General features: G+C 44.2%; 1 protein-coding gene across 12 annotated transcripts in view; it reads right to left on the reverse strand.

Annotated features, from left to right (window-relative positions):
• The window catches only part of SUN1 (Sad1 and UNC84 domain containing 1), a 31,679-nt gene continuing 14,061 nt past the window's right edge, over positions 1-17,618 (reverse strand). For 6 of the 12 annotated variants that reach the window (XM_072120459.1, XM_072120465.1, XM_072120464.1 and 3 more), the window contains 20 exons: positions 16,764-16,951; positions 14,009-14,032; positions 13,075-13,284; positions 12,137-12,259; positions 11,014-11,097; positions 10,195-10,305; positions 9,041-9,139; positions 8,542-8,635; positions 8,250-8,308; positions 6,499-6,644; positions 5,954-6,187; positions 5,466-5,540; positions 5,340-5,380; positions 5,112-5,250; positions 4,791-5,036; positions 3,716-3,800; positions 2,644-2,759; positions 967-1,134; positions 792-884; positions 1-141 (listed from right to left, as the gene is read on the reverse strand). In XM_072120459.1, the coding sequence (XP_071976560.1) occupies positions 19-141; positions 792-884; positions 967-1,134; positions 2,644-2,759; positions 3,716-3,800; positions 4,791-5,036; positions 5,112-5,250; positions 5,340-5,380; positions 5,466-5,540; positions 5,954-6,187; positions 6,499-6,644; positions 8,250-8,308; positions 8,542-8,635; positions 9,041-9,139; positions 10,195-10,305; positions 11,014-11,097; positions 12,137-12,259; positions 13,075-13,284; positions 14,009-14,032; positions 16,764-16,951 (2,458 nt within the window). In that variant the 3' untranslated portion in view covers positions 1-18. The remainder of the gene's footprint in view (positions 142-791; positions 885-966; positions 1,135-2,643; positions 2,760-3,715; positions 3,801-4,790; positions 5,037-5,111; positions 5,251-5,339; positions 5,381-5,465; positions 5,541-5,953; positions 6,188-6,498; positions 6,645-8,249; positions 8,309-8,541; positions 8,636-9,040; positions 9,140-10,194; positions 10,306-11,013; positions 11,098-12,136; positions 12,260-13,074; positions 13,285-14,008; positions 14,033-16,763; positions 16,952-17,618) is intronic. The other 6 variants (XM_072120456.1, XM_072120457.1, XM_072120463.1 and 3 more) reach the window with 6 other exon arrangements.

Genomic DNA, 17,618 nt, shown 5'->3' on the forward strand with positions numbered 1-17,618 from the left:
TTTATTTAGCGAATAACTTTATTGAGGGTTATTTGCCGGCGATCCATGCGCTCGGAAGCGGTACAGGCAAGTGTAGTTGGAATGGCCCCAATTGGACAGGATCCGCAGCTCCACAATCTGGAAAGACTTCCTGTTGTCTTCCTGCAGGATTAAGGAGGGAAAAAAAAAAATGCCAAACTTTATACACCGAATGCCACGGTACCATAGGCGCGAAAGGTTCTATTGGATATGAAGAATGGCAGCAATACCTATGGACTACACCCGGTCTTAAAGCACAAGTACAAAAATATATTAAAAAGTCTCCACTTCTACTCACTGGTGGGGGCCCTAGGGCACGCAACTCGGGTGCTCTTCTTATAACCTTGCCCTGAGCATGTGCTGCGTGAGAGGGATTGAATGGTTATAGCAGAGCAGTGTGTGCTGTGCTCATTTGTGACCAACAGGGAAGGTTTAATTGGTGTCAAATATATTTTTCCCCGTTATTTGGATGTCTAAATCTGGCCTATTCTATAGATCTCTGTATATTTATACATTGGGCAGCCCATCTACACAGCATATCCTTACTCTTCAAAGTAGAGTGTAGATTGACTGACTCTCATTAGGGGTCTCAGCAGTAGGACTCCCACTATAGCTACAGATCACATCAATTACTATAGTCAAAGGGACACTATCAGCATATGGCGGGTTATTTCACACCCGATGTAATAAATCAGTCCAAAACCCCCTGGGGTGCCGTGTTCGCCAACAAGCTAGAAATGGACCAACTACTGGAACAATAAAGCAAAAATTACCGTGACGTGGAATATCTGCAGGGGCTCTCCCTCTTCATTGTACGTGGACTGGACCAATAAGACGCCGTCTTCCTGATACTCATTTTCCAAGCCCTTTAAGTAGAGAAATGGGTCAGACGTATCAAAGAGAAGGAACAATGGTGAAGCGCAGGACATGCGCCACTCCTCTACTTACATAGATCGCAAAATCCTTTGGAGCGCTCGTGATGTTACCGGTCGGGGAGAGAGACTTTGGGATGTGCTCCAATGAGAAAGCCGTCGGAAAAATCTCCATGGAGAGCCGCACCACCAAGTATCCCTGAGCTCCTTTAAAGGCCCAGCAGTTCCCCGGGTACATGTCCGGCTGAAACAGGAAGACGTAAATCACTTGGTACCGTCCTCCAGCCTGGAGGGTGCTACAAGCAGGTACTTTACAGCAGATTTACTGCACAGCTAGTCATTTACATTCCCTAACAAGTAGATCAGCATAGCAGATTTCTAAAAAGGTTTCACAAAAATGTAATAAGCAAAAGTTTTTACGCAAGGAATTCTTAAACTAGATTAACCCCTTCATGACTGCAATACAGCCATATACATCCTATTCGCACATTGCCCTGTGCAGAAAGGACGCTGGAGTCAGTCACTGTCATGACGTTTAAAAACGGCTAAATCTCCTGAACCCTGGCACCTAAAGACACAATTAAACAGGAGAATTTCCCCTTTAATATGATCTAAGGATTGTATATGGAAGCTTCACAGAACCGAAGATATCCGCTCTTAAAATTTTTGTAAACATTTTTATACAGCTTTCCATTTCCGAGATTTCTGAATGTGACTTTAAAAATGGATACAAATGTACCTTTGTCCGACACAGGAACACTCATATGGATAATGGGCAAATCTTTTTTTATTGTATAAAAATTTGCATCGCCGAATACAGTGGAATCAAATGGGCAATGTGTTACGATGAGTTTTTAAAGACCATGAATATATCCAGTTCTCCGAAGCATTCATACACAATGCTTATATCATATTAAAGGGGAGATTCTTGTGTTTCTAGGTGCCAGGGTTCAGGAGATATAGGTGTTTGGAGTGTGCCCACCTCCAGCACGTCAGCTGAATGCAGAATGTAAAAAGCAGCAGGAGAGATTTTCACTTTGCAGCAGTTCATGCACCCTCTGCATCTGTGATGGAACGATGCTATACATACTCACAACACATTTTGGTAAGAGTTTATTCTAAGTTTATACTACTTGTAAAACTGGTAAATTTTCCAATTAATGTTTTTTCAAAACATTTGTAGTTATTTATTGGCTAATTTTATAAAGAAAAGAATATATAATTAATAAAACTATCCTACCAAGTCTCACATGTCATGGGGGAAAAAAAAAAAAAAAGGAAAAAATTGTTGTGATATGTTAAACTTTTACAGGCATACCGTCATTTAAAGAAGTGCACAGAAAAATTGACCTGTACATTTAGACATCAATGACCCTCGGTCTGGAAGAGTTTAAACAAAAACCCAAAGTCAATGGGTTGTATGCATCTTGTAGGACAAGTCCTCCAGCGTGAGATGGTCCACACACGCGAGGATCTGGATTATGAGATTTAAAGGGGTTGTCCAAAGGTTGATAAACATGGCTGATTTCCAAAAACCAGTGCCATACCAGGCCATGGTCTGTTCAGGTACTGCAGCTCAGCTATATGGAAATGAATGGAGCTTAGTTACAATACCGCAGGCTACCCAAAAAAAGGGCTGTGTTTTTCATCCCTTATACAAACCCTTTAACATTAATTACTAAAGACTTCTATTACAAGGAGCTGCATACGTAAACATGTTTTTCTAAGGATAGCAGCTGCATGTGCGACTCACCTGAATTACCACTCTGGGGGACTGAGATAAATACCACAATGGGATCCCAAACAGACTCACAAGTGCCGTCTTGGTCTCATAGGTTTCAGTGCAGCGAGTGCCCAGGATACTTCCACCTAGACAGATACAAAAATCGCTTACAGGCCTCTAGTCACACACATGGTATCTCAGTCTGGCGATTCACTCCCATCAAGACCTATTTTTTTTTTTTTTTTTTTAAATATAGTTTTGAAAAAATTTCCATGTCACCGACTATATAAAAACTGGTTACATGACGGTCATACCACAAGTTAAACCACCTGTCACACATCTTCCTGCATAAAAGGATTCGAGGGAATCTTAGACCATCATTTACAAAAAAAACTTTGGACATTTTGTAGGGCAGGAAATTTTAAGCCCTTTTGCAAATCTTGCTCCTTTCATTGCTATTCAGCAGCTTCCCCCTGCCATCAGCCTCTTTCAGTGACTCCTCAGATGGCCGTTTCTAGGCACTTCCCATGCACACTGGGCTGAATACAGAGTGACAATGTACCTGTGACACCCCCTCTCCCTGCTCTCAGCTGATTTCCTCATGGCTGCTTCCAGCACTCATGTTTGATATTTGACCACTGGTGGCCTTTTTCCGTATATGTTGTCTTTTAGAGGAATTAAAACAAATCCATTTAAACAAAGTGTTACTTTAGCTTTATACATTTTGGTTTGTTTCCTTTTGTGGTTTTATTTGATTTTGGGAACTATTTAATCTTGGGGAATGAGGAATAATTCCTAGGGACACCTGAAGCAAATTATATTTTTTTTGCTCAGAATGACGGTGACCCTTTCAGATTCTCAGCAATAAGCCGAATTATTATTTTGTGACTAAAATTAAACATCACACAGACATCCTGACTTCTGAGAGGAGGGAAAAGAGTGAACACCAAAAGCAATAATAATGAACATTGAGTGCGCCCTTCCCTTGCGTAGGAGAGGTTTACAGAAAATATTTTTTTTTCCTCTAACGCAGAGATTTGTGGTATAAACAAAATGTAACAAAACATTTTCAATAGTAACAAAAAATGAGAAGGTAACTCACCGCCAGACTCCAACGCAAAGTCCACCATGCCAGTGCGGTCCTGCGAGTACAGCTTCAGCGCATTATTCACGATAACACGAGCTTCCTGTACAGATAACAGTATAATCTCCTTGTTTTAGTAAAAACATCTGGAAAGATTGTGTTTATCAACATGTCAAGATGTTCTCTGCACCCTCCCCCAGCACAGGAGTAATAGGAAAGACTGAGTCAAAACTGACATATACTATGTTTTTTGGATTATAAAACGGACCAAAGATTTAGAAATCCTGAAAAATATACTTGATGCCATTTCCCTACTGGTCACAGACATGCACAACACACACAGGTCTGCTACATCCATTCACGCAGAGGGACACAGCTCTGCAACATCCATTCACGCACAGGCATAAAGCTCTGCAACATCCATTCACACAAGTGCACACAGCTCTGCTACATCCACTAATTCATACAAACGCACTCAACACTACGACACACACACAGCTCTTCTTCATACACAGTCGCAGCTCCTTCTCTGGCCCCATCCCCTTGGAATATGAAAGGGTCTAAGGAAGCACATGATCACATACCTCTGACATCACGAGTACTCATGTGAAATATTGGTGAAATATTACAACCTGGGACAACTGATGTCATTTTATAAGGCCCTAAAGCAGATCAGAGATCACCGCACAGAATGGCTGAGTGCAAGCCATAATTTTAACGTTTTTGGGGAGTATTGATATCAGATTACTCAGGGTATAATACCCAGCACCCCTGCAGTTCAGCTCTGAGGAGATGGCTCAGTGTAGCCGATAAACCATGTGAATTCAATAAATGGGATCTGATCTGTAATGTACATGTCTGACCACTATACAGAGAATGGCGCTGTCTGCTTTCTGTACCATTTCATGGGATCTAGTGGATATCAGACCCCACCCCATCCATATGGATCCTTAGAATACATCAATCAATATTTTTAGCTCTGAATAAAAAACCCCTTCCATTTGTGAACCTACAACTGCTTTACATTATATCATAACAAATGTACCCCATGATACAGTGACTGAACACTTAGACTGTAGCCATGGCCTCTTACCTGCTCGGTAATGCCGGCTATGCTTCCTCTCACCGTCTCTTCCATCATTTGCGATGTTGGGATCTTTCCGGTAATGGAGACCTGCTGCGAGATGTTCCTTAACAGACGGAGCTCCACTTCTTGCAGTCTGGCGTTGAAGTCTTCGTTGCTGACATAGTTGGCAGAAAGCCACTGCAGCAAGGCCTCTGGCAGGTTTGCTTTGCTTCCGAACATTGCGTGGATAGTCTCTCGCACCCTGGCATCCACCTAATGCACAGTAACCCAGTTACAGGGGAACGGTATACAGCATGCGCATGATATACGGCCCCCTGGGGTCTCTACCTTGTGGAGCAGGCAGTCCGGCAGATCACAGCTGGTCCTTACGGTCTGTTTGAGGAATTCTGCTTTGTACGCTTCAAACTCTTTCTCCAGACTCTCAATCCGGCTTCGTAAATGACTCTGATCCCCAATTCCAACTTCGCTGCACACAGATAGGAGAAAGGTAGAGATACGCTAAAGCCTTTACGTCCCCATTGATGGCTTAGGGCCGGTTATTAAATCCGCTTTTACCTTGCATTAGACTGTGCCCTTTTCCGGTCTTCCTCAACTGCCTGAAACGATGCAGAAATATGGTGAACATACATTTTATCCTAGAGGCTCCATTATTAGGCTGGGGGATAGCTCCAGTGTAGGTACCTCTGATAGTTTGCTCAGTAGGGCTTCTAAATGCAAGATCCGGGCTTCGTGACGACTGCTGACGGAATGGTCTTTCTAAAAAAAAAAAAAAAACAAGAACAAATGAAGTTGGAGATAAGAACCATCACTCTGGGGAGAGCCGAAATAGATTTGTCAAAGATCATAAAAAAAACAGCTATAGACTAAATGGAGCTTAAAGCGGAGTCTCACATTTGCGCATAGTCTGAAGATTTTCCATTGACCATAACTAGCCCATCCTTGGGATGCAATAGCACAGTCTGGCCACTACACAGTGTACGGAGCCACCTACACTGCAATGATGTCAGCTAAATCTGTGCAGGCTCCGGGTCTGAGAACAGTCATCTGAAACTAATGGCAAATCCTAAGGACAGGTCACAGATCATCAGCGCTCGGACAACCCCTTTAATCTAAACAATCTTCTACACATGGCTCAGCTACAGCACAAGATGAAAGGACAGAGCACTCACCGTGGACGCATCATGTACATCCGTCTGAATTTTGGCAAGGTGCTCGGCAAGGAGACCCGAAATCAAAGCCGACATCTGACCGGGGTCATTCATCTGACCGATCCGATTCTGGATTTCTATAACCAGGAGTTTCAGCTTGTTGTAATCTTCCACATAATGCTGCTGGTTGGCGGCCATTGACCCAAACTTCTGCTCCAGCTCTCTCATTCGGAGGTCAAACTGAAGCCTGGACTCCTGAAAATAAAATTTATTTTATTAAGATAGAAGCTGGTAAAGGAGGGTAGCGCTGCATTAGAGACAGGTGATCCTGGGAGGCTGGCGGATAGGCTAGTGGTCCTGTTCCCATCTACAGCTATGCATCATATCTAATAATGATAATAAATAATCTTTATTTATATAACCCAATCATATTCCATGATGCTTTACAAATTAAAATAACTGCTGATCCCCAAAGACAGTAATGCCTAGATGACAGTCACCTTTAGAAGTCTATAATAAACTCCGTGATTTGCCTATGGAGCACATCATTTGCGATGCAACGTTACCTCCTTGTCAGCGCTGGGTATGTGAACATCAGGCGTCGGCTTCAGCAGGGGAATAGGATCTTCAGCTGTTTGTGCTGTGTAGGTACTAGATCCGCTGAATAATGGTAGCATGGCCAGTAAGGAATCAAAGCCCCAAAGCCAGAGACCTAAAGACAAAACACAAAAATCCACAATCTTCAAGAAAAGCAATAGATTGGACCACTCTCCTGTAACTAAACTATCCAGCCCAAAGCAAAAGCGACCAACTCCCAGAATGTATGGTTTCTGATTGTGAATTTAGAGAAAAATGCAAGTTTTACGTATTAGAGCCACAAAATAGGGTCCCAGCATCATTGTTGTAAAGGAGGCTATGGTGGATAGTTTCTACAACCCCTTTATGTCATTGTGGTTCAGATAAGTTTCTAAAGTTATTCCCTGTCCGCAGGCCAGGGCTGTGATGGTGAACCTTCTAGAGCCGGAGTGCCCAAACTATAGCCAAAAACTCATTTATTTAACCAAAAAGTCATTTTATCAGCAGCAGATTGCTCCCTGCTCTTCCATAGCTTTTAATCGTATTGGCGTCTTAAGGGGGGGTGGGGGGAGGAGGGGGGTAAGTGGTGTTATCATTGTAGCTTCCCTCTAGGGTCCCCTTGAACAGAAAGAATTGTGGGGCAGAAGATCCAATGATGTTCCTCCTGCAGCCCAGGAAGTTTTGCTTTAAAATAATGCAGAAAGCGGCACCTCCTGGGGTACCCAGGAGGAGGCCTTCAGTCACTCTACCTCTCAGGCAAACTCAGTGCTGGGGTGACGGCCTGGGTGCCCACAGAGATGGCTCCGAGAGCCACTTATGCCACAGGTTCGCCACCCCTGGGCAAGGGGATATAACAAGGTGAAAAGTGAGGGGACGAATGCCAGGTTCCCCACTGTTTACATGAATGGAACCCCCAGCAATCCAAAGAATGGGGGTCATGTTCTCACTTATTAGCAGGCATGTGTCCTGCTGCTGCGTTTAATAGCATGGGGTATCTCCAGCACTCTCATATCATAGCACTCCCCAATTTCCAACACTCGCATACTATACATATACCACAGTGCATGTTCCCATAAGTCAGTGGTGGCGATCCTATGGCACGGGTGCCAGAGGCGGCACTGAGTCTTGTCTGGTGTGCTGGGGCAACGACCCAGGTGCCCACAAAAGGGGCTCAAAGAAACTTCCTGCAGTTCCAAGCAACTTAAAAGATGCTGCTTTCAGTCATATCTTGATACTGACTTCGCTAATTGGGACTGTAGGAAGAGGGAGAATTAGACAAGGTTGAATTATCTTTGGTGTACCCCCTGCTGGCCCCAAGATTCTCTGTGTACAGAGGAAAATGGAAAGAAGCTAAAATGATGAAAATTTTCCATCTTTCTACTGTGTTGCTGTCCTCAGGAGGCCAATATGATTGAAAGTTGTTGAACAGGGAGCAATAAGTTACGGCTTTAATTTTTGGTTGGCACCTTGCGAAAAAATAAACAAGATTTTGGTTGCAGTTTGGGCACTCGGCCTCTAAAAGGTTCGCCATCACTGCCATAAGTAAACCCTCATTCTCTGGATTGCTGGGGAGGAGGAGCGTTCAGTCTCGTGATCTGTGAGGGCCCGAGTAATCGGACCCTAACGGATCAACTGCTGATCTCCTGGCCTGTGGACAGTTCCAGGAGCTGTAAATCAGGCTGCGATGACAAGTGTAAAATGTCAGAAGATGAAGCACGACATGCAAAGCGACTGCACTTACCCAGGAGCAGCAGCAACGGGATCAGGAGGAGCAGCGCTCTGTAGATTTTTGGAAGGCATCTACAAGGAAGTACAAGCATTTAGGACAATATTCATAGAACCCAGGGTTCCCTATTCTACTATGGGCTGGACTGATGCATTACGACTAGTGCAAGACACCAGGATTCTCCAAGATGTTCGTCATGGCCCCAGCATCCGTTTTGCCCAGAATGTTCCAATATATAAAAATACTACTATCTGACATAACCATAAGTGTTTATGCGACATACACTTTTTTTCTACTAAATACCAACCTAGTTAGCAAAAATACGTTGAGCAAGGAGACCAGGGTAGTGAGCTGGTACCAGCCTGTGCCCAGCCACCAGAACATTCCAGATGCCGCCTTCCCTGCAGGAGATAGAGATGAAGGATTAGACGGACTGCGCACTGTGTAAACAGGGGTGAAAGCCGAGAGCTCATGCAGATGATGAATGCGCCGTGATAAATGGAAACCCAAGCATGCGAGAAGACCTGGAATGGGAAATATGTGCATCCCGATACCAGGTACAGAGGAGACAGAACTGACCAGCACGTCTATAGGAACACCATGCGGGTACATGGCATTCATATGTCACAGTACAACAAGTGCCTGAGGTGCGGACGTCATACAAGATGAACACAAAAAAAAAACACTAAAGATTATCAAGGAATATAAAAAGTAAAAAAAAACAAAAACAACAAATACGATGACCAGAAAGCAAGAAAGTGAAGCAATGCAGAGACCTTGCCAATGCGCAAAATCAAAATAATAACCTGGTGATACAATGGCCAACCAAAGAAACGACAACACCTTCCTGGATACAAACCATCCAGCAGCTCCAGCACTGCGCGCCGCTTGCACTAAAAAGTAACCTAAAAACACAAAGGAGACCGGGATTTACAAGGGTTTCATCGAGGAGTAAGCGCCCTTACGCAGGTTAGCGCTATATACATACAAGGTGAAGGTGCAAGAGGCGAGTGGTTAAAGGATTCATAGAAGCACACGATATATCCCCACACCTTCACTAAAGACAACGAAAGACACTTCTAAAAGGAACCTGCTACATTAAAAATGCTGTGACATCTGCAGGCAGCATGTTATAGAGCAGGAGGAGCGGAGCAAATTGTACATAGTGTCCTATCTGCAGGCAGCATGTTATAGAGCAGGAAGAGCTGAGCAGATTATAAACAGTGTCCTATGTGCAGGAAACATGTTATAGAGCAGGAGGAGCTGAGCAGAGTGGTTTTCTAAGAAAAGATTTAGAGCAAAATTTATAACTCTGCTACCTGGGTGCCTAGTGGGTGGGATTTAAAAGGCCATTATCCATATAAATATGCATATATATGGTAAAAGTGTCAAGGAGGAACATACCGAATCTTTTTTTACAAAACTAAAACCAACTCTATAATTTGCAGACTGGAGTGTATTGTCAATGTGGCAGGTTCCCTTTAATTTAATAGGTATTTCGTGTGCCAATCCTGCATACTGGGGCATCTGAGTGGAGGCGATGGGACCGTGTTGGGGCAGGTTTGTTGGCTGGAAGGCGAGATGCCTGGTCTGATACATTCCCGGGATAACACACAGAGCATGTGGCTGCATGCTGGGGGCAGAGGTCATGCACCTTCACATTCTGCCACTTCTACATCTACCCAGAAATGGCACAAGAGGCAAATCATTAGAGAACTTCTGAAGAGTTTATTATTAGCAGATCAGAGACGTGACAAGTGCTGGTGACTCCCTCTATGAGCTGAGGCTATGGTGGCAGGGGAAATCCAGAGACAAACTCATCAAACATGGAAGAATAAATACTAGATACGAAGGGACAGTTTCGGAAAATGGAAATGTAGATTTCGAGCTGAAGCACAGAGCACAGTGGGTGTTAGTGAGAGGGGAGGTCAAAAAGAAAACAAAAATGTGCAAAATGAACCTGTGTAGGAAAAGACGTGCCACAAGGACCCCGCCACCCGTCTAGCCCGTGAGGACCGTGTGTGCACAGTGAGGTGCTGCTCATGTTGTTGTCTCCCTTTACAGTCATCACCTGTTGGTTATCACAAGAATAGGTTAATACACCCCCCCACCGCCATATTACCAAATGTGGTGTTAGGAAAAAAAGAAAAAAAAAAAAACACACAAAATATCATAAAATAAAAATATAATATATGAAATAATGAAAAAAATCTGATAAAAAAACAAAAATAAAACAATATACTTTTTAAAAATCTACAGGTGTTCAGGAAGCAGAGATTTAGGGGCTGTTACAGGGGGTCCACACTTTGTAGATGCTCTACGTGCCTCGCTGTTGGCAGCAGACATGAAGAAGTGAAGTCATGATTTGTGTTAGGACCCCCCCTGCAGTCCACCCAGCTTTCTGGACCCCTAGGGGTGACCCCTCTCTTAGCTGATCAACAAGGGAAACCTCCACCTCCCCGATACAGATTGATGGACTTTACTGGGATAAATAACTATAAATGATAAAAGCTTCTGATAATTATCAGGGGTTGTGATTCACTAAATAATCCGGTATGGATTCTTCATCCCAAATCCTACATAACCCCTTTAAACCATTTCCTCTAATAGTGTGGTTAAAAAGAGATCATGCAGAGCACCCCAAAATATTTGGGAGGGCCATCTAAGCCCAAAACTGGAAAATAGCAACATGCTTAAAAATTCTCCGGGAACACATTCTCCTCGGGGAATATCCAGAGGATAAGTGTGACCAGTGACGTGCATTGGGGGTGATACTTACACAGGGTCTCTCCATTGATATGGAGATGTCCGTCCTCCGTTTGCAAGCCTTTCACATTCATACTTCCACAGAAATTCGAGTGAGCTGGAACATACATACGGGGAGAGTGAAAAATATAAAGCGGCCAGGTCTGGATTTGCATGACACCTAGGAAACGGAAATCTTGGCTACGTCGTGCATGGAATTTGTATGTGACCGTTGTACCCCAGATGAACGGAGCAGTCAGTCACACGTGCGTCCGGCCGCTTTATTCATCTCTATGGCAGTAATGGAGAAAGCCAAGTGCCGCACTCGGCAATCTCCCTTGGATCCATAGACAGTGATCAGAGCAGCAGGGCGCATGCACGACTAGCTGCTCCTTCCAACTGGGTTAATACAGTGATGCTGCAGACATGGTGCATATGATCTGCGGGGGTCCCATCATGGAGACTCTCACCAATCAGCTTGTTAGCCCCATTGCTGTGGGCTACCCCTTTAACAGTTACTAGAATACCCCGGGGAATAGGGACGATTACGGATAGTTCAGACAGCGGACCTACAGCATCATCCGATCTATGCTTCATTCACTGTAATGGCACCTAGGTCACAGCCGTACTGAACCTGCAACCAGGGTCGTCAAAGGAATAAGTATGTATCTTGCAGAAATTTTATAAGACCTTTTTCATCCAATGATAGCAAATATATTTTAGAGTGGTAAAGAATTAAAATATAGGATTAAAGTGCATTTTCATTAGGCAAATCCCAATTTAAAGGGGATGTCTAGAAATTCACATAGATGCTCTATACACCGAATAAGCCATCACTGTCTGATCAAGGGGGCAGCTGACACCCACAAGATGTTAGTGGCCCAACCTGAGGGAGGACCATCAATATTAATTCCCAGACAACCACTTTTAGCAAATGACATGATCTTTCCAGCAGAATTACATGATAGAGAAAGATAAGAGTATGTGGAAGAATACAAAAGTGCAACAAGGTATTATACAGAGTGACACACAGATAACCAGCGCATCCTTAGTACATCATCAGGACCAAGAATGGACGCACCAACACACAGAAAGAACAGCCCCGCTTTCCAAATGCCCTAAGCCAAGTGATAGAGAAGTCACCATCTTTTTGGTACCTTTCATCTCATAACCAAGCTTCAGCGTAACCATGTGAAAGAGACTGATGAGCAGCGCGGTCAGGGAGGACGCCGCGCTTCTGACCAGCACCGCCGCCTTGTGCACGGACGGAGGGAGTTCTCCTGACAAGAAAAATCACCCGGCTGAAACGCTACATGAAACATACGAGGGGCAGAGGAGGAAGAGCTTTCCTCACAGATTTCCAGTACTGTAGCCTGAGAGACAATGCAGACTACAATTTTGCAGACCAGTCTACCAATAAGCGTTTCCTCTAACGATAGAAGCTGCAAGAAAATTTGGCATAAATTATGAAGATAGACTATTTTTTTTATGCGTTTTTGCATTGTGAAAGTTTAATGGTAATAAAAACATCCCAAGAAAAAAAAAAAATAATAAAATCAACAAAACACATACCCAGAGAAAGCATAAAAATCAGATCCAAAAATCTGAAAAATTTACATTCCACTCCCATCCGCCATGATAATAGTTATACATACGGCTGTGCCACGGGGTATTTATATGTGTATATATATATATATATATATATATATATATATATATATACCCACATACAGTCCTGCTTAAAGAAAAAAAAATATTCATGACCAAGAAAAAAAAAAAGGAGAAAAAAAACCTCAATTAAAAAGGGAGATGGGCTTCATCGGCACACTGTTAGCAAAACTGAAACCTAAGGAGGTTTAATAAAACCATTCACTTGTCTATACGGATTTTGGAAACTCGCAAATACTGCTAGTAAAATGTGTTCTTCTCAGCATCAGTGGAAAGAACACATCGTGCATGTCTGGAACAGAATCGCTTTGCATATGGGTTTTGGAAAGGTTTGGGTAGTCAAACCTCCAAAGATTTGTATTTGAGGCAGAGGAGATACCCAAATCGCTAGACAACCCTGGCAATAGAAGGAGATGAGGAATCTTACTTGACTTGTGGCTGCGGTCGCGGGAGTAGACCTTTGTAGAGATTGTGTAGGAGGACACATCTGGCGCGCGGGAGGCCGAGTATGCGGTGAGGGCGTTACTCCTCTCGGACAGCATGCTGCAGTCATTGCACGTGTAGCCATTTACTAGGGTGGTTTGAGTTTCTGCGGTGAGAACGTCTCCATTTCCTTGAATCACCGTACTATCCAGGACTACAGAATGTTTGGGGGTAAAAAATAAAAACAATTTTATTAAGGCAATTTAGTTCTGGAAAGATTCCCCATCCAGACAGCAGCTGCATCACATTTTCCACCAATTCAGGGAAGCAATAAAGTTTAATAGTCAAGTAGCATCGGCTACTGGAGGCGTGGAGTAGTCTTAGACAGCTCTGGGGGTAAGGGTATTCCACGCCCCCAGTAGCCACTACAGACCCGCCTCTACACACACCGGGCCGTTCCTCTGGTGCGCTGCCGGTAGATGAATAGGAGCTACAAGCGCAGAGCTCGATTGCTGCCAGACGCACCAGAAGAACGTCCCGGAGCGCATAGAGGTGGGTCTGTAGTAACTACTAGGGGCGTGGCGTAGCCTTTGCCCCCGGAGCTGTCTGAGGACCCCAAATAGCCTCTGAAATTAATTTGCATATTTGAAGATAAGACAGAGCTGTGTCCCATGGCAGTGGCCAGGGAGGATGGTAAACTTTCATCTAATGTTTCTTTTAGTCGGAAAAAGTCTTATTATAAAAACACTTTGGCCAGGTGCACACTATGTGGACATGGGGGGGGGGGGTTCCTCATCACAGGTTCCTTTTAAACTATTTCGGCAGTACCTGCATCGCCACGGGGAAACTTTAAAAAAAATATATAATATACAAAAAGAAAAAAAAAAAAAAAGATTTTTTTCAATTTACAGAGAACGAGGACGTTACCTACGACTTACCTTTAGGATCGTCGTCATCAAGGCCTGCAAAGGGGGGGGGGGGAGGGAGAAGAAAATTAGAAAAGCGCTTGCATTTTTTTAAAAATTTCCTTTTCACGTGAACATTCAGCAGAAATGTTATATAAAAAAGGAAGAATTATAGAAGGAGCGGGCGCATGCTGAACGGGGTTGCTAAGCGACCATGATTAACAGAAAGGGAGCTGTGAAAATCACAGCAGTACCAGGTCCCCGTGCCCTCGACAAAATGATTATTCTCTATAGAGGAAAAGCGACTGCACTTTCAGCTAAAACATTGTTCTCCAGCATGAATCATTACTTCCCCGCTGCAGACGGGTCTCCAGAATTGGAGGGAACCCAATAGCCCCACCCTGGTGGCATAGTCCTCATACTGGAGGAGATTTTATATAGTGGGTACTGGGGCAAAATCACGTTTTATGTTGAGACACGGAGGCATCAGTAACGTCTGCCCCAATACAGACCCAACAGGGGGATTCAGTGTTACACGATAAGCCGATGCAGCAGAATATTAACACGCGTTACTATATAACCAGAGAGGCAATACATCAATATAGGATTTTTTAGACTTCTGCCAAAAGAAGTTACAAAGTAATCCCTCAAAACCGTTCAATCCGTAGTCCTTGGAAGACATAGGATGAGAGGTCGCATTAACGCCTCACCACGGGGCATAGCCGCGTGATGAGGCGCCATTACCCCCCCAAAATAATTGCCATGTGTAAAGTTGCGCTTGCCAATTATTCCCTGTAGCGCACAGGCTGAGCGGCCCAGCGCCGGGCCACTCAGCAGGACACGTGACACAGTGATCAGTGTCAGCAGCGCTCCGGAACGATAGCGCAGGCCCCGGGAGACCTGTGGACAGCAGGGCTGCTGCTCCCCGTCCTGCTCCATCTCTACCTTCCCGCAGCTGCCTGCGTTTATGTGATAACGACGGGACTTAAAAGCAAGGCCGGGTGAGGGTGCGCGCAGTGTAAATATGGTGAGAGGAGTATTTTTACCCTTCTGGAAAAATGTTAGTGCGACCTCTGCATAGGATACAGGAGCCTTTTAGAAATCAATCGTCCACAAATAATGATCTCATAGGTCACCTACCGGGAATCAACTGGCCATATATTAAAGGGGTTTTCCCACGAACCTAGTTAGGCCCTATCCACAGGATAAGGCCCAAATTTCTGATCAGTGGGGGTCAGCGATGCACTCGGCGATCTCAGTCAGCTCCATAGAGATTAATGCAGCAGAGTGGTCATGACTGGCCGTCTGCTCCGTTAGTCTGACGGAGCGACGAGGGGTCGCACTGAGACCCCCACTGATCGGCAAGCCTAACTTGCTTCGTGGGAAAACCCCTTTAGGTTCTGCACATATAATATTTCCTCTTAAAGAGAACCTATTACCAGGTTTTACCCCACTATTAACATATCCTCCTCAGGTAGAGCATGAAATGTCCTTTCTAGAATCTTTCATCTCTGTGGTTTACCTATAAAAAAATTTCTCCCCCATAGTCAGGCAAATATGACTCCTTTTTAAATGAAATGAGTCAAGTTTATTGGTTGCAGGGGGAGTGTCATCTCAGACACTTGCATCTTCTGTTCTGTTGGACCTAGAAACATGCTTCTAGAGTCATACTAAACAGTCTCCTTTCAGATCCCATCAGGATTATGGTTCTATTAGATACAGAAGGGAGATCCGGACATCCGGAGAGTTGGAAATGCAAGCACTCAGAACCATGAGCTGGATGCATTCTGAAAGACTAGATTCTCATCTTTAATATGCCACAAAAAGCAGGTTTCTAGGTGCTATAGAACTGAAGATCGGAGCTTCTGAGGCGACACTCCCCTATACAACATCTAAACTTGACTCCGCTGAAAATGGGATGAGAAGAGTCATATTTGTCCGACTTTGGGGGAGATCTTTTTATAGGTCCATGGAGGATATTTCACATAAAAGAGGGAATTATAGAAAGGACATTTAGTGGGGTTCGCATCCCTAATGGTTCTGCATAGAGCCACAAGAAGCCGCGACACTGAGCCGACCCCATCCAGCATGTACACACGTCTAGGAAATGTTAAAAATCCATCAGAGAATCCATCAGATCTGTCCTCAGCTACATCTACTTTATACAGAGGCTTTTAGAAAGTCTATGGTTTAGCCCAAGTCTTGCCAACCGTTTTTTTATTGCATAATAACAGAAAAAGAAAAAAATAATATCTCAAATATCAAGGTGACATACGGATGCCATCGCTACAAAGAGGGCGGTTGGTTTGGCTCCCAATCTGATGGAATCCATACGTATAGGCCATACACGTCTGACTGCCATGCAGCCCTACATTTCATTATGTGCACGCCTTATAGAGGTCAGACCTACTATTTAAGTTATCGAGACGAAGCTGAAAAGCCGTCCCCATTCACTGTCTACCAGAGACAACCCAGCGCTGTGCTCAGCAATGTCTATCCCTCCCATACTATTTATTGAATGAGCTGCAGAAGGCATTCTTGCTCTGCGGCTTCATTTGGATTGCTGTTGGCCCTAATCGCATCAGATTGCCCCCCCCCCCTCGTCTGTATTGTGTATAGCGGATAACTAAAAGGGGTTGTACCAACTATTTAACATCATCTTTCCTCCCACCGAATGCCAGGAGTGAAGATATCAGCTGATCACCACCATTGTACATCTTGCTACGGACCTTTATCATATAGGAAAGCATGCAAGTTCTCTTTTTTAAACTATATAATCCCCACTTACCCCATAGGTGATCCATTTCCGTCTGCTCCCGGATCGACGACTCATCCAAGACTGTGGACAACGTGGAGGTGTCAGTGACGTGTGTGCTGAAGCTGCTCTGGAAAGATACATTGCCCATCCCTTTCCTGGACAGACGCCGGCTGCTGGACGCGGACTGCATGCTGCTGTTATGTCGCTGTCTTCCAGACCTAATGCAAGAACAACATATTAAGTTCAAGTCTCCTTTGTGCTATAACATCTCATACCTAATCTGTCAGGGAGTACACTGCACTCCATTCAGGAGAAGAGAGCACCTATACCCCGCCGCCAGCACAAGGCGGGTGCAATCCCAGCAGTGACCACTAGAGCTGCTCCAATACAGCTATAAAAGTGGTAAGATCCCGAATTGTGAAGTTGTGGACCGGCGTTTCGAAAATTACTACAAGGTCCAGACGATGTGAACCAAAGTTGTTTAATTATTAAAAATGTGACACGTTTCTGCTCCGGACCGGAGCCTTCGCCAGGCATACAATAACATACAGTAGTACAGCATCATGATATAATGTATGTTATTTTATGCCTGACGAAAGTTCCGGTCCGGAGCAGAAACGCGTCGCATTTTTAATAATTAAAATTACATTGGTTCACATCGTCTGGACCTTGTAATAATTTTTTCGAATCGCCTGTCCACGAATTCACCCTTCGGTATCTTAGCAATTTTTGTTGCACGCCTACGGGATCCTGGTCCCTTGATGTGAGTGTGGCTTTTCAGGACTGGCTGCTCGACTCCACACTTGTGAAGTGCCCATTACAACTTACCATCAGGTGAGAGTCTATAGATCATTGTATCCATGAATATATGTGGTTAATCATACT

The sequence above is a fragment of the Engystomops pustulosus genome, chromosome 8 (assembly GCF_040894005.1).
Source record: "Engystomops pustulosus chromosome 8, aEngPut4.maternal, whole genome shotgun sequence".
Classification (NCBI taxonomy): domain Eukaryota; kingdom Metazoa; phylum Chordata; class Amphibia; order Anura; family Leptodactylidae; genus Engystomops; species Engystomops pustulosus.